Source organism: Phyllostomus hastatus, unplaced genomic scaffold (genome assembly GCF_019186645.2).
Source record: "Phyllostomus hastatus isolate PE091 unplaced genomic scaffold, TTU_PhHast_1.1 phas_contig_308, whole genome shotgun sequence".
Taxonomy (NCBI): domain Eukaryota; kingdom Metazoa; phylum Chordata; class Mammalia; order Chiroptera; family Phyllostomidae; genus Phyllostomus; species Phyllostomus hastatus.
The window spans coordinates 906,674-928,512 of NW_025333848.1; the positions used below are offsets into that span (position 1 = coordinate 906,674).

The 21,839-nt window shown below is 37.3% G+C and overlaps 1 protein-coding gene across 2 annotated transcripts; it reads left to right on the forward strand.

Annotated features, from left to right (window-relative positions):
• The first annotated feature begins 1,321 nt into the window (after window positions 1–1,321).
• Window positions 1,322–21,033, forward strand: KLRG1 (killer cell lectin like receptor G1). 2 transcript variants are annotated; one of them, XM_045839743.1, is made up of 5 exons: window positions 1,322–1,474; window positions 3,077–3,181; window positions 6,428–6,597; window positions 19,366–19,466; window positions 19,981–21,033. In XM_045839743.1, the coding sequence occupies exons 1-5, from the start codon at window positions 1,387–1,389 to the stop codon at window positions 20,090–20,092; spliced, it is 576 nt and encodes a 191-aa protein (XP_045695699.1). In that variant the 5' UTR covers window positions 1,322–1,386; the 3' UTR covers window positions 20,093–21,033. The 2 variants fall into 2 exon arrangements, with proteins under 2 accessions (XP_045695699.1, XP_045695700.1); XM_045839744.1 differs by lacking the exon at window positions 3,077–3,181.
• The last annotated feature ends 806 nt before the right edge of the window (window positions 21,034–21,839 follow it).

The following is a 21,839-nucleotide window of genomic DNA, read 5'->3' on the forward strand; positions in this document are numbered from 1 at the left end:
GCTAGGACTTGCAGAATCTGTGCAGCCTAGCTCCTAGCCAAGGACCTCTGCTGAGCACCCATGCAATCTTCTGTACAGCTCTCTTTATGCAGCTCTCTCTTATTAGTTACCCTGCCCTTCAAACTCCAGCCATAGAAGCAGCTCAAGACTTAATCTCTGTCTCCTCAGCTTGGAGAGACTGCTGTTCTGTTTAGAATGCATTTTTCTGCCTTATGCCAGGAAGTGGCCTTGGTGGAATCCTAGGGTGTTCATAGGATTCTCTTCTATCAATGATCACAGTCCTGCCTATGTTCTTTGCCTGGAAACAGTTGCCTCATGTATTTTGTCATGCATAGTCTTTTGGCTGAAGGTCAAGTCTAGTAGCACCCTGTCATGGCAGGAAAAAGGACTACAGTAGTTTTTATTAATATGCTCTTCCTGTTTCTCCTCTTTTCTACGTTTATATCAATACATTCTGTCTTGGTGCCCTTATCAGTTCCTAGAGTTTCAGTTTCCTTTCTGTTTTTCCTATGTTAATGTTTTATTAACAATTCACATATTAAAAATAAACTACTTTGGTATATATTATTTAATGTATTTCCTTTTATGTTGTCTTTGCATACAAAAACAAGAGAATGGGAGATAAATTTAATGGAATTTCTGAGACCATGAAAGGTAAAGATTAGAGCACGCTTGGCAGAATGATTTGGGGAATATAGGGGAGCAGAATATTCACAAAATATAATTGGGCAATAGCCCATTTTTTCCATAATTCCAGGCACACTTAGCCAATAGTCCATTTCTCTATTACATATAACAACCCAAAAGGTCCAAGAATCCATGAATCAGTCCCATTTAGCATGCATGTATTTTCTCAAAAGGGGAAAAAGCAAATACAAAATCTGAGATAAACTCATAGCTAGGAATCACTCTCATTTTTATTTCAGTTTCCATGGTTGAAATTGCTGGCTGAAGAGCAACTTGTTCTTGCTCCATAGAATTAGATGAGATGGGCAGTCAATTTAATATACAGGGTGGAGAAAAAGTAGGTTTACAGTTGTTTGTATGGAAAGCAATATAATAATTAATAAATAATAATAAAAGAATAAACTGTTTTGCATATTGACAACTGTAAGCCTTCTTTTGCTCAACCCTTTATATTTAATAAGCATCTAGAGAGTAAGGTGGGGCCACCAAATCATCACAATTTAGAATACTTATTTCTAGAGGCAGCCCCAGAATTTGGTCATTTCCTGAAAAATTACTTTTTTTTGTCACCTATATCTTGTAAAAAAAAACCCTACAAGTTTCCTGCTAGCAGTTTACAGATTGGGCTATTTCCTCACTGGCGCACATCTCCCCATACTTCTCTAATTTGACTTTCTCAGCTGAAGTGAAAGATACTAGATGGAGGTGATTGACAATGCTCTTTATTCTGCACTAGAATTGTCTACTGCACCCCAAGCCCAGAATGACTACAGACCACAGCAAAAAAGTAAGTAAACAAAGTTAGTCTGGAAAACTGTGCATAGTTACCATAGGCTAAGGGATGTATGGGAGGTAGAATAAGTTTTGAGTAGAGGATGAAGAAAAATTGAAGGTAATTTGAGGGCATATGTTAGTTTCAGTTTGAAGTCCAGAACTGGAATGTGAAAATTTGGTATATGGTCAAGGATCAGATCTTAGATCTCAGGTAGAGTCTTTTCTAACCGTTCACTTCTATGATCTCATCTATGAAACCCCAGCTAGGGCAGTTCTGTTATTCTTTATTGCTCTTGAACTAAAGCAGGAACTTTGTGTGTGTGTGTGTGTGTGGTGGGTACTTATCTCTTTAGTAAAGTCTTGAGTAAACCAGCTGTTTAAATTACAGGTAGTTCTGTTTTTCTGTGAGGTGAGGACAAGTATAAGACTTTGGCAGAAGAAAAACTGATTCACATATTAAGTAAGAGAATGTAAATTTATATATTGATGTGAGAGATAAATATCAATTGGTTGAACCCAAAAGATAGGTATGTGCCCTGACTTGGAATTGAATGCACAGCCTACTGGTGTACAGGACAACGCTCCAACCAACTCAGTCACACGGGCCAGGGCTCAACTATATATCTTGGCAGTCATTCCAAATCCATTAGAAACGTGTCTTAGCCCTGGCTGGCGTAGCTCAGTGGATTGAGCTTGGGCTGTGAACCAAAGTGTCACAGGTTCGATTCCCAGTCAGGGTACATGCCTCGGTTGCAGGCCATAACCCCCAGCAACCGCACATTGATGTTTCTCTCTCTCTCTCTCCCTCCCTTCCCTCTCTAAAAATAAATAAATAAAATCTTAACCCCCCAAAACATGTCTTTATTCCTTTGTTAGAAGCTGCATATTATGTTATAAATATATTAAAATGTATTTGATGTCTTATTGATAGACATTGAAACTGAATTCAATCTTTTTCTCCTATGAATATTGTTGCCATGAATAGCCTTACAAATACAACATTTTGCACATGGGTGAGTATCTGTATGAAAAATTTCTCAACAGGAAGTTGTTAAGTAAAGGATAAATGCCTTTGCAATTTTGGTGGACATTGCCAAATTGTCCTCCAAAAAGTTTGCACCAATTTATATGCTCACTATTGAAACATGAGACAGTGTAAGCCAAAATTTAAGAGGAAAAAGTATTCACTTTTTCAAAAGAAGTAATCTTGAAAAAAATTTTTAAACTTTTTTTTAGATTAAAAAATATTTTTAGAGAGAGGGGAAGGGAGGGAGAAAGAAGGAGAAAAACATCGGTTGCCTCTCCTCTGACAGGAAATCAAGGGAATCAAACTGGTAACCTTTTGCTTTGCAGGACAACACCCAACCAACTGAGTCACACTGATCAGGACAGAAAAAAAGTATTCTTAACTTGATAAATATAGCTTGTAACTTGATAGAGATGGTTACTCTAGACTTTAGAATAAGTTCTTGACAGATCCAAGATCTTTAGGGTGGGGATCTCAGTTCCTACTAGGCCAAATTGCTTCAAGATCCAAGATATCCTTCCCTGACCTTTTCTTTTCCTTTATTTTTAATTATGACTCAGGATTTTGCTTGGGATTCTGTTCTTGCAGCTTCTTCTTCCAGGTGCTCTTTCTCTCGTCGTATGATAATAGCTTCGGGGCTTCTGAGTGCCGTTCTTTTGAGTGTGCTGCTATGCATATGGATCCTGTGCCGGAGTAAGTTTTAATTTAAACCAAAGTCAATCTTTCATTGTATCCATGTATTCACTTTGTGTTATAAAAGCAATATAACATAGCAGAAAATTTGAATAATGAAAAATAATTTCAACAAAATAATTCACCTCTTGTAAACAACAGTTTCTGGGTGTAGCCTCCTAGTGTTTGACTACATGTTTTCATGTAAGTGTTTATTCTCTTCATAGAATTTCAGTCAAGTTCTCTAAAATCTCCCCACCTTCTTCTTCTTCTTCTTCTTCTTTTTTTTTTAAGTAAGGCTGGTTATAGTTGTAATCAAGGCATGCTAACAATTTTATATATTGCTTTATAATTCTATATTGTGCCATAAACATTTTCCTACCTACTGTCATGTTTATTATGGTAATCATTATTGTTTACTTTTCACATTATAAATATGTCATGATTTAATTAAACATATGTATATTTCCAATTAGAGAGCATTCACATTTTATAAAATGAACTTTTCTAGATTTAGTTCTTCTAGGTCCTTAAGTATGATGATCCAGAGGGCCCTTCATTTATTGTTTCATAATCCAGAGTCCTAATTTAGATTTATGTTATCTGGGGATGATTGTTAGTGACATGTTTTACAGACTATTCATTAGGATTCTAAGGGGTCAGCCCCAGGTCCAGTAAGCACCTCAGATCCAAGTCCTACCTTTGACAGAAGGAGATTCCTAGGGAATCTGGGAAATTCTTATTCAGGCTGGGTAATGTTACAGTTGCATGGAAAAAAGCACAAATATATAAGGTGCCAACTTTAAGCTTAATCTCTAGAACCCTATATTGGTTCCATGCCAGGGCTATCCATACAAAAGTTGTCTAATCTTTACATTAAAAAGGATGACTTTCCCACTTTTTAATTCTCAGATCTGGAATAGATACTGTCCACATAAGAAACAGCCAAATCTATAGAGAATTTTTATAAAAGTTTATTTGAGCCAAAATTGACAATTGCCAGGAAGCAAGATCCAAATGCTTCAGAGAATAACATTTTTGCAGTTTCTTTTTTCATTTTTTAGAAGATCTTATTTGTTTATTTTTAGAGAGAGGGGAAAGGAGGAAGAGAGCGAGAGAAACATCAATGGGTTGCCTTTCACACACCCCCAGCTGGGGACCTGGCCTGCAACCCAGGCATGTGCTGTGACCAGAGATGGAATTGGCAACCTTTCAGTTTGCAGACCAGTGCTCTATCCACTGAGCCGCACCAGCCAGGGTTTTCGGGATCTTTAATGCATTTAAAATTAAGAAGATTACATGAAGGTGGGAGACAATAGCAAGGTGGGGATTGTATTATAGGCTAGTTAAGATTATGTGCTTGCTTGAGGGTGGTTATGCCTTTGAGGGGTATTGTTTTTTCAGCATTTGAAAGGTGTGTTAACCTAGATGCACAGGAAAAACGGACAGGGTTTACTTTAAAACCTTTCACTAAAGAACTTACAGGTCTGGGATGTAAGTACCTACCATGACCTGCCCAGGCAGGAATTTATGATCAGGCCACCCTGTGAGGTTATTTTTCGTAGAACTCCTTTCTCGTCCACAGTGCATAGTCAGTTTTCACTTATGTACCTACACGTGTGTTCACTTGATATAATGGCTCATCTTTGCCCACTCTGCTTATGGTAAGTTTATATAAATATGTTTCATGGAAGTAAAAAATTAATAAAATTGTGGAATATTGGTTAAAATGACCTTGAAAGTTTATTTAGTTCCCTTTTATTTTCACAGACCTATAATTCAACCATTTTAAAGGAATGAGAATGCTCTGTATTTTCTTTAGTATCTGATACTCTTCCCTTTCAGAAAATTTTTTTCAATACCTGAAGTAAGTTTTTTTGCTGAAATGTCTTTTATTCAATTTGCAATGATGATATACAATCATATTTCTGACACAAAAATCAAACTACATTTTAGTTTAGTTACATTTGCTCTTTCTAGTTTCTGTCCTTTTCTTTTGCATTATTATGGAGTGTCAGGTTGGGCCTTCTGAAAGATTCTGCCTAATTGAAGCAATGTGTGTTATGCAGTTACATAGTGTATATGCTGAGCCTGTATAGATAGTACACTGACACATATGCAAATGCAGTAATCTTATCTGATGGGTTTATCACATGTGCATAAATATCACTAGCACAAGTAGCTACTCTCTTCACAGTTCTCAGCCAGATTGTTCCCATTTCCTCCCCTGCCCCTTCAGTCTCCGTCCCATCCTTGCTTAGAGGAATGTACAGTAGTAGTGATGGAGCTGGACGTAGTGAGGTATTTAACTTGAGGCCGTGCATTTGTTGCAGGAGAAACCCATTTATTCTTGCAGAAACAGTAAAGAATTACAGATCAGCAAGTTTTTTAGTGCAGAAGCAGGGTTATCAGTGGTATATTCTCTTGGAAGAGAACAGGCCTTGCCGAGGTGAGGGCAAAAGACATAGGTTCAGGGCATGGCAAGGTAAGGGTGGCATTAGGCAAGGGCAAGGGTGGTCAGAACAAGGGTGGCAAGAGCCCCAGGTCCTTTGTTCTGAGGACTTACATAGTTGGTGGGATGGGGGTGAAGAAGTTGCATATTGATTGATGGGTAAAAGTGGTGCCAGCTTTCCTAGGGGGGACTTGGCTACCCAAACTTAGCTATATGTAGGGGTCTATTAGCCTGAATCCTTATCTTGCATTAGACTCTATTTGTTCATCTTATTGTAAAACAGGTATGTAACTGGAGGCAGTTAATTAAAGTTGGGGCAGTTACCCAAAATTATTTATGTGCTCTTTCTGTAAGTTTCAGGGACTCCCCTGTAAAGGAGATTGTAACCAGAGGTGGGCAATTAACCAAAGTAGTGTTATGGGCTTCTTCTTTGGGCTCTGTGGGCAGGCCTTGGGATGAACACATAGTTTCAAGGCTTTCTTTCTCAGATAGTGAAAATGATACATAGAATTTCAAGGGTTTCCCTTCTCCCATCTAACACTGTGTTTCTTGTGATGTTGGAACACCTGGCAATATTATTGGACCAGGCTTAGGACTGCTGAGTTAGTGGGTGAGACATGTCTCCCTCCTCTTCCCTGCCTTGCTTAACTATCTATCTTACCTAACACATTCTTGTGCATCTCTTTAAGCCTTAATCTGGAAGGTGGTGGGACAGGGAAGACACTTGTGACTGTCACATTCCATTTTATCTCCCATTTCATTTCCAAGACAGAGTGGTCCATAAAGATTATGAACCAGGTCCTCTTCCTTTCTAGGTTCCAAGCACACCACTTATGCCAGCTGTCATTGCTGCCCAGACTTCTGGATGGGGTATGGTGACCATTGTTATTACTTCTCAATGAAGAAAAAGAACTGGAATTCTAGTCTGGAATTCTGCCTAGCCAAAGGCTCACAACTCCTTATGTTTACAGACAACCAGGAAATGGTAAATGCAAACATTTAGTGAATGTAGGTTGTTTTCTTGGTGAATGCTGTTTAAATCTATCATGTATGCTCTTTTGATGAACGAAAGGAGTATCTTTCTCTCTCCTCTTTCTTTCCCTTTTTTCCCCTTCTTCTTCCTCTCCCTTCTGCCTCCTCCTTGCTCACTCCTTATTTGGCCTGACCCGACAACCTTCAGTTATAGAAACCTAGATGTTTGTATAGGATATATGTGTGCACATTGGAGGTGGAAGAGTGATGAGTATGTTACAGAGAGAAATTGGACCTGAAGTACAGGTCTAATAAAAGACTCATTAGATCCAGGAACATACGGCCCAACAACAAGGAGGCAGCAGGTTCCTATGTGAGAGCTTGTGGAACTTGGGGGTGAGAAGAAGAGAGACAGCATGGGGATGAAGAGACTATGGCAAGGGCTTAAATGCCTTTCTTTTAATATTTGTCCTTCGTTCATTGGAATCAAGTGAGTTCCAGGCTAGGAAGCAGTTGGGGGTGGGTTAGGGTATATAAAGAGAAAACAGTTACAGAAAGTTAGGAAAGAAGGAAGGAAACTTGTGTGTGTGTGTGTGTGTGTGTGTGTGTGTGTGTGTGTGAGAGAGAGAGAGAGAGAGAGAGACAGAGAGACAGAGAGAGACAGAGAGAGAGAGAGATCTTAAGCTCCTTTCAGAGTTAAGCTGGTGGGCTCCACTTCCTCCAGGGCTCTCAGATCCTTTCTGTCTAGCCTGCTGGAGGAGAGCTCTTTATTAATCCTACAGCATCTCAAGGTAATATAAGGAGTGACATCCTGTGGATACCTGGTAAAAACTCAAATTCCAACTTAATGTAAACAACATACACAAAGAAAATAAGAAATCCTAGCATGGCTTTTAGTGCCAAATCATACACATGATTTTTGTGTATTACCATTGCTTTCTATATTTTGGGGGGATAGAATCAAGATATAGAAAACAGCTTATTAAAAGTTCAATTATATTAACATCCCTAGTGGAAATTCAGGGAGATAATTACTCTAAATCAATTGGGGAGAATGTATAGTTCCTAGATTTTATAATATCCCACTAAAAAAAAAAAGATTAAAGCATCTACATTCTTGTTTTCTATCAAAGAAATGCTTTTTCCTCTGAAATTTTGCATAGACTGTAACTCCAAATCAGCCCAGCTCCGTGACTTACTTTTCCTTTATGCCTTTCCTAAACTAGGTGGCAAAATGTATTTGGGATATAAAATTTTATTTTATGGCACCTGGTAACAGTAACCTTGCTTTCTGGACCTTTTTGCAGTAACTTTTATTCTCAGTCTGATGAAGCTGCTTCTGAGGACTTGAACTGACTGAAATCAATAGCAGAAGTGAGCAAAGAGCTTGAAACATTGCTGGGCAACTACTGATAAACAGAATAGCGAGTCATAATGCAAGGCACTGCCACAGAGAATCATGGTGCCGCAGCTGCTACAGACTATGCCATGTGAGAATGAGATGCAGAGGGAAAGGGCTGAGGTATGGAGAGTGTCTAGGAGTTGCGGATATGTCAGTGTTCCCAAGGTCCCCTGGTGGAATGGAGTAGCTATTAGAGGAATTTTGTGTTTCTTTTCTGTCTTTGCTTTCCCTGGATCTTGCCTCTGCTGTTATATAAGTGGAATGGAGTTAGATTGGCTGTATTTCCAAGACTTATCTTCTCTTAAGAAGATAAGTTTATCTTCTCTTAAGGCCCTTAGGTTCAAATGGGTACTGCAGAAGGTGGAGTGTCCCTGAGAAATTTAATAGCAAGCACAGATAAGTTTTGCTTCTGACATTCCTTTGGTTCTCTGGCTTAACTTTTTTCTCTGCCTCAGCTTTTGTCAGATTCTATAGAATCAACTTGACTTAATTTTGATTTGATAAGCCTCTTGTACTACTGTCATTATTTTGTTTCAAAGGCAAGATTTACATACCATGTTAAGGTTTACTTGATATTCCTAGTATCATACTTAGGTCTGAACGGCAACCAAAAGAGCATATGAGTATATTAAAATGGAAGTTTTTCAAACTGGCCTTCCCTTGGTGGAGAGTACTGCTAGGGAATTACGTTGCTATGTGCTGGGTGCTAAAGGACTTATACCCCCCCTTTTATATTCAGCTATAGCAGAGTATAAAAACAATAATAGAAACTGACTTGTATTGAGCACTTGCTATATTCCAGGTATTTTATCTATATTATTCTTAATCTTCACAGCAAAGTAGAATTCAACACCTCCATTTCACTGATGAGTACAAATCCAAGGTCACAAATCTGACAAAGCCAGTTCCTCTCCCCCTTCTCCTCCTCTTCCTTCTCTTCCTCCACCTTCTTCTCCTCCTTCTTTTTCTTCTTTGGGAGCCAGATTTTAAACTCCACTTTAGCCCACCCTTTAAAGTCACTTACAGAAATATTGTATTTGACAGCTTCTAGAATCTATCTTGTATATGCTGAAAAACGAGATAAAAATCTTCCTATTAATTGCATTCTGTTGCCTTTTCTTCCCTATATATTTAAAAAATTATTTGAATTTGAAATCTGAATGTACATGATATGGTCCATGGGATTTAAAGATTTTTAAAATGGTCAAGTGTTCACTTATCTCTGTCTTTTCTCTTGGACTTTAAGATTTGGGTGGAAGTGGAAGAGAGTATAAGGGGGATAAATGGTAATGGAAAAAATAAAATAAATAAAGATTTATTTTACTTCAAAATAAAGTAAAGTCATTGCTTTAACTACTTTACCTGAAAAGGGTCTGGAGATTGAAGAAAAACATATTAATGCTATTATTTAAAAATATATCAGACATATAATAAAATAAATAAAGATTTATTTTATTTTTTAAGAAAATAAAACGAAACTGAAATTGGAATTACTCTGTTATTTCCTCAGGTTTCTGTTCATATATGATATCTGGCCTTTGTTGTTCGTCCTGCTTTTTGAATTTATCTTTAGGTTTTAGATATATTCAAATCCTTGATTTTTGTTGTTATTTTACCCCGACAAAGCTCAGTTTATTTTGGTTGGTAGCATTTTTTCCTTAGAGTTGTTGAAGTATTATTCAAAAAGTACACATTTGGTAGAGAGTTCCTTGTGGAAATTTTTTTGTTTCTTAAGATTTGTCCTGATGCTCCCTACCTCACAGTATCTTTCGTCTTCATTACCATAATTTGAGATGATCTAATCAGAGTTTACTGTTTTAACAACCTAGTCACTTCAACTATCTTTCCCACTAGAATTTATGACTTTGGGATTGTTTTTGTCTTCTCCCTGGTTTTTCTTGTATTTAGGGTTTAAATCTAATTATATGCATATTTTCCTTCTTTGGAGACTGCAGTACAAACACTACAACAAATTGGTCACTTTTCCCCATATTTTAAAGTCGAATCAGGTAATGGGAAGAGCTTAGTTTCTTTCAGACATTATGAGTCTATTTTTACTACAGTACTTACTACGTGAACTCAAGCAATTTTCTTAACCTCTTTAACTTTCCATTTCCTTATGTACCAAGTGAAGAAAGAATTTTCAGGAATTGTTATAAATATTAAGTGAGAAAAATCTATATGGAAATTTTTTAACATAGTAGGAATTAATTATAGTATTTCTTTTCCACTTGAATTCTCCTTGTCACTCAAAATAAACTCCAGAGCCAGAATAACTTTTGTTTTTCTCTTCTGTTTCTTAAGACATGAAATTGTGGTAAAATATGTATCACAGAGTAAACTATGACTTGTTTAACTGAGTATGTCCCTTATGAGGGAACCTGAAATGGTATGTTGGAAGATTGAAAGAAATGACTGGAAACACGAGGCAGATTATAAAGGAATTGTTTCACCGTGGAGGTCTTCCTGATCTGGTAACGTGTGTGTCCTCTATCATCCTATCTTTACAAACAGATCAAGCAACCAGCGTGAGTTTTACACCAAGCATAGGTATGGTAGATAGGTTAAGATATTTCTTTCTATCTTTTCTTTCTAAACTTAAAAAAATGCATAGTATAGAATTTAACATTTAGCCATTTTCAAGTGTACAATTCAGTGGCATTAAGTGCAGCTCCTTTGTTGTGTAACCACCACCACCATTTAGCTCCAGAATGTTTCCATTGTCCCCAGCAGAAACTTGGTCCCCATTAAACAGTAACTCCATGTTTTCTCCTTCCCCTAGCCACCTTTCTACTTTTTGTCTCTCTGAGTTTGCCTATTAGATCTTTTTAGACATGCATTATTTCAAGGTTCATTCATGCAGTAGCATTTACCAGAGTTTCATTCCTTTGTATGGCTGAATAATATTCTATTATATGAATATATCACATTTTGCTTATCCATTTGTTTGTTGATGGACAGTTTTTTTATGATCTTTTAAAGTGCTCTGGTTTATAGAACAAGGCTTATTTAAGTATTGTACACATACACAAAATTATAGGGAAAATGATTATCAATATGAAAGTCATAATTGGTAGCCTGTCAATTTTTGAACTCTCTTAATGTATCTGCATTTTTTGATTTCAAAAAAAGTTTACTGTATTTTTTCCATTACCATTTAGTCACTGTACACAACCCCATGTCCCCAGCAATCACCATACTGTTGTCCATGTCCATGAGTCCTTTTTCCTTTTTTGCTCCATCCTTCCACCCCTAACCTCGCACCCCCAGCCCAGCTGTCATCCTGCTCTCCATCTATGAGTTTGGTCTCATGTTCCTTGTTAGTGCAAATTTGTTCATTAGATTCCACATATGAGTGAAATCATATTGTATTTGTCTTTCTCTGACTGGCTTATTTCACTTAGCATAATTTTCTGCATATTTTGATATGACAGTAATCCATGTTTACTTAATAAAGGATATCTAAAAAGTCTGGAAACAGGAAAAACTTATTTAAAAATAATATGTTAGTTATATGTACAAGTAATATGCTCAGTGTGTTTTTATTCAACTTCTGGACACATTTTCAGCTGAAATAACTCTAAATTTAAGCAATAGATTAAATTGAGTTTAGACTTTATGGAATGTATTGTACTATTTTCAAATTTTTAGCTATGTTCATTGATTTAACTACTTTACCTGGAAAGGGTCTGGAGATTGAAGAAAAACATATTAATGCTGTTATTTAAAAATATATCAGACATATTGTTTAAAAATATGTTTATCCTATGTTTCTAGGCTTTTTGGTCATCCTGTAATTATGTTCTGTTTTTTTTTAAAGATTTTATTTATTCATTTAGAGAGAATGGAAGGGAAGGAGAAAGAAAGGGCAAGAAACATCAGTGTGTGGTTGCCTCTCACATGGCCCCCCACTGGGGACCTGGCCTGCAACCCAGGCATGTGCCCTGACTGGGAATCAAACTGGTGACCCTTTGGTTCTCAGCCCGAGCTCAAACCATTGAGCTACACCAGCCAGGGCCTATGTTCTGCATTTTTAAAAATCATATATCATTGTTTCATTCTTGTTTTCAAACAATATGTTGTTCTAGGTGTTTATTTTTTAAAATTCTGTATTATTTTTGTTATGTCTTATTTTATATTCTAAGACAAAATTTTTATTTTCAATTTTTATGCAGCTATGAGGATATTTATGTAAATTATTTTCCTTGAGGTCATTTCTTTAGGATGTGGTCCCTGAAATTAAGTTAGCCAGTCAAAGGCATGGCCAATTTAGTAGCTTTGATATATTGGTAGTTTACCTCTTTATGGGTTGAAATAATAGATGTACTCCATAAACCACATTAATTTCAGATGTTTAAGGAATATATTCTGCACATTAAAATACATTAATTACAATTTTAAAATATTACCTGCAAAAGTGTGTGTGTGTAAGGTATAAATATTGACTTAAAAAAAAGAAAAAGGACAGAAAAATGTACCTAATTTTATATGTTTGGGTTCTGTCTTCATCTTGCATTTAGGCTTTGCATTTTTTCCCTTCTACAATATAATCAAACATTACAAACTCTAAAGTCACTTAACACCTAACTTCTTTAGTTCACACCTTCTCTAGAGGCCAAGAGTTGAATTAAGTCTTTGTTTATACCTCTATGCTGTTCTACACACACACACACACACACACACACACACACACACACACACACACACACACATTATCCACGAATACACAGAATATAAGAATTACATTCTGGTTTTAAAAGCTTCTTCCAGGGGAAAGGTGTTCAAGTGAAAGCACTAAGATTTTACTGTCCACCCTCACTAGTGAGAAGTGGTGACTTAGAGTTTTGTCCAGCTCTTCAGAGTACTCAGTGCAGGATTGGCACTGGTAAGCAGCATTCTCTTAAGCCTAGCTCTTCAGATGCTAGATGAGGTTTCTGAGCAAGTCTTTATTCATTTGCGTGCTTTATCATTACAGTTGTCATTACTTTTATTGTGAGGAGAGGAAGAAAGAATTGCATTGCTTTTTCTTATAATTCCATTGGAGAAATGAGGAAAAACTAATTTCCCCTAATTTAACTAATCCTTTGTAGCAAATTGTTTAAGAAATGCATAAATGGTTTCAAGCTATTCTGAAAATTAAGATATTATTTCATCTCTCTTATCCTTCCTGTATTCTTCAGTTTACTCCCCTACCCCCAACATACACAATTAAGTACTCAGTGAGGGTAAAGTAAAAAATGCAGAGATCTTGCATTCAAAAAGTTTTAATCTCTTGTAGCATAAGACTAGACTCTATATTCTTGAATTCTATAAACAGTATTGGACATAATTTCATGTATTTTTTCTAGGTGCCAGGGATATAGTAATAACTAAGGGCTGTTGCTATTTAGTCAGAGGAAAGACAGACAACCAGTAAACAAATAAATATGTTGCTATGTGCTTTCAAGAAAATGAAGCAGTATGTTATAATAGTGAATGTAGGTACTGTTCTAGATTGACCAGTTAAGGAAGGCATCTTTAAGGGTAATTTTTGAGCTGATGCCTAGATCTGAATGAGAGCACTGTAAAAATCTAGGGAAAGGGTATTCCAGGCAGAGGGAAAGCTAGGTAAAGACCCTAAAGTAAAAATGACCTCGGCATGTTCAGAGAACAGGAAGAAGGCTCATGTGACTGGAAACTAGTAAGTGAATAAATTGTTGGGAGGGGCCAGGTCATGTAAGATCTTGTAATACATAGTAAGGATTTTAGATTTTATTTTAAGTAAAAATGGAAATTATTGGAGAGCATTAATCAGAGGCACAATGTGACTTTATTTATTAGTAGAAAGGGAGAGTCTTATGTAATGCAAACATTTAACACTGGGAGAGAAAATTTGATACTTATTTAATAAGGAGCCTTGAGTATTAGATACTTTCCCTCATGAAAACCAGTTTCCTAATTTATAAAGGTGAGGTTGATAATATTTGCATTCCTTCCAGGGTTGTCAAGAATTTTTTTATTGGAAAGAAATCCTAGTAACTCTCTAAGCTAAATAAATCCTCACAAGGAAACTGAGGCTCTGCCAGGTTAAGCAACTTGTTCATCTTCAGATAGCAGGGACAGAGCTAGTGATAAGCACTGGTATATTGTTTTTGTTTTGTTTTCCTAAATGCTATACTGCATATCCAGCACGTCAAGTGAAATTAGCAGTAGAATGAAAAGGGATTTTGTAAACATTCAAGTACCATATGTAATGATATGAAACATAATTGTTTTCAGGGTACTTTACCCTGAGAAGACAAGCTGTCGTAGGAGATTGATTATTTAGGAAGGAAGTTCTAGTGAACAAGTTGTGCTGGTTTTTCTAACAACCACGTGTATTCAGTGGAAATCAGAATTGAAATCTGGTGAAGAGAAAATAGAAGTTATTGTGAAAATGACAAATAGCACAAAAGATTTTGTTCTATTTTTGTTATGTACTGCATATTTGTGACCTTCTAAAATTCACCTGTTGAATCCCTAATCCCCAATGTGTTGGCATTTGGAGATGGGCCTTTGGGAGGTAATTAGATCACAAGGGTGGGGCACTCATGATGGAATTAGTGCTCCCATAGGAAGAGAAATGAGTTTGCCTTTCTCTCTATTCTCTACCACAGGAGCAGATACAATGAGAAGACAGCTGTCTGCAAGCCAGAAAGCAGGTTCTCACCAGACATCAGATCTACCGGCACCTTGATCTTGGACTTCCCAGTCTCCCGACTGTGAGAAATAAATGTCCATTGTTTCAGTCACCCAGTCTATGGTAATTTGTCATAGCTGCCCAAGCCAAGACATTCTCCTTTAGTGTCTTTACTGGGAGTGCAAAGAGGCTTTATGCTCTTCTTGACATTAGAAGAGAAACTCTTTGATCACTTAATTGTGCTAGCAAAAGTTTCTAAGTAGGGAAAGGAAGCTATAGTCTAGAGTCAGCATTAAGAGCACTGTTCTAGCATTCTTACTTTTTAGTAACCATCTTTCTGGAGTAGAATAAAAAGGGCATCATAATGGGACTTCTGGTGGTATTGTAATAATCCTAGAGGGTTGAAATCTCACTGCTTTCTTAGTAGCTTCTGGGTAAAAAAGAGTATTTTCTTTTAAAGGTATTCAACTAAGTAAGCTGTCAATAGAAAATACTGATACATTTAAATGAACAAAAATGTGTATATTTGGAACAAAATGAGGAAGTTTAAAAATACTTTTTCCTGAAACTTAAAGAAGAAAATAATTTTCTTTGATTTTTAAGAAACTTTTAGAGGAGGTTTTTCAGAAGGCCTGAAGGAAGTCCAGGAATATCCTGCCATCTTGGATCTCCCTCTTCTAGCCCAGGTTTTAGGATATCTGACCTTGGGTATAATGAAAAACAAAATGTATTAGCTTTAATAAACATTTTTATTCATACATCATCCTGTTCTGTAGCAACATCAACACCCTAAGGAAGTAACAAATATTGGAATTTAATGTTATAATAAAAGCTTAAGTTGTCATCGTGGCTTGTTTCATCAAAGGGGATGTACAGTGTCTTAGCTGGCTGAGTGAGTGCGATTCTTGGCACCTCCTATGGGTCTCACACTGTTTTCAGGTCTAGTGAGAGTGCAGTTTAAAGAGAGAGATGAGATACAGTAAGATGGACTCTATCAGTAGAAGACATGCAGAGACTTTAGCTTCTAAGTCCAAGTCCTACCCCTAAATAACTGTGAAACAACATATCTCATTGCCTCTTTTGAGCCTCTATTCCTCTGAAGGAGAGAAGTTTACAGAGCGGGGAGAGGAATCAAGTTCATTGAATTTGAGAACACGATTTTCTGTGTAATGGCTACTGCCGGATGACATGGCAGATTATCTCAAAGCATTGGTACAGGAAGGAGGTGTGAGGCAAATGATCAGTCAGGAAATGATCATGAGACCAAGTTATGGTCTTTTTCTTTAACATCTATCAGATCAAACAGCAACTTAGTGGAAACTAAACCAACTCACTGAACAAAAACACTAAAAAACAAGTTTGCTGGGAAATAGGAGGAACTGTAAACAATTTAAATGCTTTCTTATTAGTTTTCCATTTTCTTTCACAAGGGATTTGCAGTGACTTCAGGGAATTAGAATAAGAAGTAAAGAGAAGATCCAGGCAATTATCTCATTAGTTATATATACAGTATTTGCTGGACACACAGAGACTTCAGTTATCGATACTCATGAATGCTACTGCATACATTCATGCTTGCCCACAACACATAACCAGGAGATTTTGCTATGTGTTAAGGAACATATGAATGCTTTTGAATATTCAGTCACACTGTAAAACATAAAAACACTGAGGTTCTTATCTTGCTTTCCCGGTTTTCCATTAATTTTTTGGTCTTCAGACTTAGAGTGTTAGCTTCTCCCTCATGAACAAACACAATACCCATCATACTAACATCACATCAGGGGAAGTTAAACATCACAACGAAACTCTGTAACAAAATCCAAGGTGATCATTTGTTGCAAAATATATTCACTACACTAACACCAAATCCTACAACAAAATTGATCTTCTGGGGTTTATCCTTTATCTTATTTAATTTATAGAGGCAATTCCCTTATGATATAAACTGTATTTCAATGTCAGACTCTACAGAGGAAAGAATCTTTTTTCTGTTCTAATAGGTAGTCAACTTAACTTTACCTTAAGCTGTTTCCTTAAGATCTGTTTTTTTTCCTTGTCTTATATAAGTTTGCTGAGAACTTAGGAAATGGGAGTTTAGTAGAAAAAGAAAATAAATTAGCTGTAGGCTTAATAATAGTTCATGTATTAAATGATAATGAAAAAGGTGACTGCTTCCCCAGCAGTATTTAGTTTTTTTCTCTTTCTTTTTAAAATATATTTTATTGATTATGCTATTACAGTTGTACCATTTCCCCCTTTACTCCCCTCCACCCTGTAAACCCTCTCCCACCCACATCCCCCTCTTTAGTCATGTCCATGTGTCATACTTATAAGTTCTTTAGCTTCTACATTTCCCATACTATTCTTGCCCTCCCCCTAGCTATTTTCAACCTACAATCTATGCTATTTATTCTCTGTACCTTTCTCCCCTCTCTCCTCCTCCCACCCCCCTGTTGCTAACCCTCCATGTGACCTCCATTTCTGTGGGTCTGTTCCTGTTCTAGTTGTTTGCTTAGTTTCTTTTGGTTTTGCTTTAGGTGTGGTTGTTAATAATTGTGAGTTTGCTGTCCTTTTACTATACATGTTTTTTTTTTTATCTTCTTTTCTTAGATATCCACCTGCCCCTTTAACATTTCATAACATAAGGGCTTGGTGATGATGAACTCCTTTAACTTGACCTTATCTGAGAAGCACTTTATCTGCCCTTCCATTCTAAATGAAAGCTTAGCTGGATAGAGCAATCTTGGATGTAGGTCCTTGCCTTTCATGAGTTGGAATATTTCTTTCCAGCCCCTTCTTGCCTGTAAGGTCTCTTTTGAGAAATCAGCTGACAGTCTGATGGGAACTCCTTTGTAGGTTACTGTCCCCTTATCTCTTGCTGCTTTTAGGATACTCTCCTTCATTTTTACCTTGGCTAATGTAATTATGATGTGCCTTGGTGTGTTTCTTCTTGGGGACTCTCTTTGGGACTTCTCTGGGACTCTCAGAGCTTCCTGGATTTCCTGGAAGTCTATTTCCTTTGCCAGAATGGGGAAGTTCTCCTTTATTATTTCTTCAAATACGTGTTCAGTCTGTTGCTTTTCTCCTTCCACTTCTGGTACCCCTATAATTCAGATGTTTAAAGATGTCCTGGAGGTTCCTAAGCTTCTCCTCATTTTTTTGAATTCTTATTTCTCCATTCTTTCCTGTTTGGTTGTTGCTTTCTTCCTTCTGGTTCACTCTATTGTTCTGAGTCCCAGTTTCTTTCCCATCACTATTGGTTCTCTATGCATTTTCCTTAATTTCTTTTATGGTAACCTGCATTTTTTCATCTAATTTGTGCCCCAAATCAACCAGTTCTGTAAGCTTCCTGATCACCAGTGTTTTGAACTGTGCATCTGATAGATTGGCTGTCTCTTGGTTGCTTAAAATGATGAGTCTTGGGGCATTGATCTGTTCTTCTGTTTGAGACATCTCTCTCTCTCTCTCTTTTATTTTTTTTGGTCTGGTCGCTCCTGTTAGGGTGAGGGGTGGAGACTTAGGTGTTCACCAGGGCTGGGCACCCCAGTTGCTAGATTGTGACATTGTATGTGGGGGCAGGAGGGAACAACGGCAGTAGCTCCATTCTCCGTGGGACCTCAGTCCCTTCTCTGAGATCCTGGGTTGTGCACTCTGCCCTGCTCCACAATTGCTGCTTCACTGGGTCTGCCAGCTGCCGTTTGCATACTCAGTGTCCACCCACTGTGATCTTATGCACCCCAGATGCCTTACACTCCCCCAGTTGCCTTATGCGTCCAACTCTCTCTGCTCTCCTCGCTGTGACCTGTGCCGTGCCCTGCACCCGGCTGCTCCTCTCCACCCCTCCTACCGGTCTAGATGAATGGGTCTACTTCAACTTCTTGGCTGTCCGACTTCCATTCAGATAAATTCTCTATCAGTTCTGGGTGTTTTTCTGCCTCTAAATTGTTGCTGTTCTAATTTTGGTTGTGTGTGGAGGTACGGTGCATCCACCTATGCCTCCATCTTGGCTGAGAGTCCAACTTTTTTTCTTTCAAAGTTATCTGAATACCTACCAGGTGCTCCATCCAATCAAGAAGGAAGCTGCAAGAGAAAGTAGAGATATAATATTTATCTTATCTGTTATATTAAGAATGCAATTACAGACATACAGGTCAATTCTAGGAAGTGATACACTCTGCAAGCAACAAATCTCTAGAATTAGAATTTAGAAGAGAGAATAGTTTATCTGAAGTATGTGGTTGTTTTAGTCAGCTTAGACTGTTATAACAAAGTACCATAGACTGGGTTGCTTAAACCACAGAAATTTATGTTTCACAGTTCTCAAGTTTGGGAAGTTCAAGATCAAGGTGCTAGAAGATTCAGTTCCTGGTGAGAGAGCCTTCTTAATGGCTTACAGACAACCACCTTTGCATTTTGTCCTCACATAGTAGAGGGAGATTGAGCTCTGGCCTCTTCATATAAAGACACTGATTCCTTCCTTAGTGAGGGCCCACCCTAATGACTTCATCTAGACTTAATTACCTCTGAAAGGCCCCACCCCCAAATTCCATCAAAGTGGAGGTTGGAGCTTGAACATAAAATCTGGGGGGACACAAATATTCAGTCCATAATGATGATGATAGAGAGGGTGTAAGGAATAAATGTTTGACTGTAACACTGTGTCTTTTCTTTGTTTTTTGCATCTTTCTTGCTTTTTTCATCTTCAATCTCTCTCTTAGAACCTGCTCAAAAGTTTCTTGGATGAAGGCTTTTACTGGATTGGTCTAAGGAACAATTCTGGCTGGAGGTGGGAAGATGGATCAGTCTTAAACTTCTCAAGGTAAGAGGCTTCAAAGGTGGGGGAAAGATAGATTATGTGAACTAGATGACAAATAGAGGAAGAAGAGAGGAAAAAAATAGGGAGCAGGGAAGGAAATGAACAGTGGATAAGGACAAAAAAAGATAACATTTAGAAAAAAAGATTTCATTTATTTATTTTTAGAGAGGGGGCAGGGAAGGAGAAAGAGAGGGAGAGAAATATCGATGTATGGTTGCTTGCTGCAGGCCCTCTCTCTGCTGCAGACCCAGGCAGGCATGTGCGCTGACTGAGAATTGAACCGATGGCCCTTTGGTTTGTAGGTCCATGCTCAATCCATTGAAATATACCCACCAGGGCAAAAGATGATATTTTAAAGAGAGGCTAATGAGCATTTTTTAATTCTGATGTGTTTTGGTTGCTAAGAGAAATGGGGTCTGAATAGGGAGAAAGAATTTGCTTATTCTTTTATTCTTTCATGCCTTCCAACTTCTTTACTTTGTATGTCACCTTGATTGATTTTTCTGATTTCTTACAGGGTTATTTCAAACAGCTTGGTACAGAAGTGTGTTGCCATTGGCAAAGATGGTCTCCAGGCCTCTAGCTGTGAAGTTCCTTTACAATGGGCCTGTAAGAAGGTCAGACTTTGATAGACTGTCAGATCTGTCACTAAAAGGAGGGAGCCACCTCTGGGATACTCATGGATAGCCATGAGTGTATATTTAGTGAATGCTGAACCTTCCAGGATATCCCACTAGATGTAAGATTAATGTAGCTTCCTAGGATTAATAGTTTATTGCTATGTGCTCTTTGAGAGTAGTTAGATATTATCTTAACAAATGCATAAAGTTTGTTTTTAATATTTCTCATTCAAGTGACTAATGCTGCCTCCTTCATCTCCACATCCATCCTTTTGTCAAAAATTTATCTTTTTTATGTTATTTTCTGAGCTGATGAAATCTGTGCAAATATGTACTATAGCTAATGTTCTAGAGAATTTTTATGTGTGCTAGTGGGTTGACATGTTACTTTTTCCCTGGTAATATATTTTTATGTCAAGAGTGGCCTTGTGCAGATAAAGCTTTATTCTAAAGAATGATGCTAAAGAAGAATGAGAGCAGGGTGGGGCTTTCTTCACACTTACTTAAAGTCCCAGCCTTGACCTAATTTAGTTTTGTTGAGTATGCATAAACCAGTATGTGACTATATTTTCTGTGCTATAAACATATGATTTGTATGTTAATTTACCACAGTGGTCTATATGATAAAACATTCTTATAGAAGAAAATTTATAGATAGAAGCAGTTTAGGTGGTTGATCTTTGAATTATTTTATGTACAAGTGCCTCAAAATTGAGAAAAAAGTTATTATTTTTTCTTAGTAGCATTTAGACATAGATAAGTGAGAAGGTGCTGTTTAAAGATGTAGAAGTGAGTAAGGAGGGAGATCACAATCCTGTACTGCTGATGACACTGTATTGTAATCTGTTTACTTGTCTTTCTCTTTATAGTTTTTTTAGGACGTGAACTCTATCTTATCCACCATTGTATCCCAAACACCTACAATAGTGCTTGTATCAATAAATATTAAATAAAGGAATTAAAAATTCTTATTCACTCTGGCCTAGTGGCTCAGTTGGTTGGAGTGTTGTCCGGTACACCAAAAGTTGTGGGTTCGATCCCTGGTTGGGCACATATGGGAGGCAACCAATAGATGTTTATCTCTCTCTCTCTTCTCTTCCTCTCTCTAAAATCAATAAATAACATATCCCTGGTTAAAATTAAAAACAAATTTAAGTATATCTTATTGATTATGCTATTACAGTTCCATTTTTTTTCTCCCCTTTATCCCCCTCTGCCCTTCATCCCCCCTCCCTTCAGCATCCCCCCTCCTCAGTTCATGTCCAAGGGTTGTACATACAAGTTCTTTGGCTTCTCTGTTTCCTATACTATTCTTAACCTCCCCCTGTTTATTTTTGCTTATATTATGCTTCTTATTCCCTGTACCTTTCCCCCCATTCTCCCTCACCCCACCCCGACTGATAACCCTTCATGTGATCCCCATTTATGTGATTTTGTTCCTGCTCCAGTTGTTTGCTTAGTTTTTGTTTTTTAGGTTCAGTTGTTGATAGTTGTGAGTTTGCTGTCATTTTACTGTTCATAGTTTTGATCTTCTTTTTCTTATATAAATTCCTTTAACATTTCATAACATAAGGGCTTGGTGATGATGAACTCCTTTTACTTGACCTTATCTGGGAAGCACTTTATCTGACCTTCCATTCTAAAGGATAGCTTTGCTGGATAGAGTTATCTCGGATGTAGTTCCTTGCCTTTCATGACTTGGAATACTTCTTTCCAGCCCCTTCTTGCCTGCAAGGTTTCTTTTGAGAAATCAGCT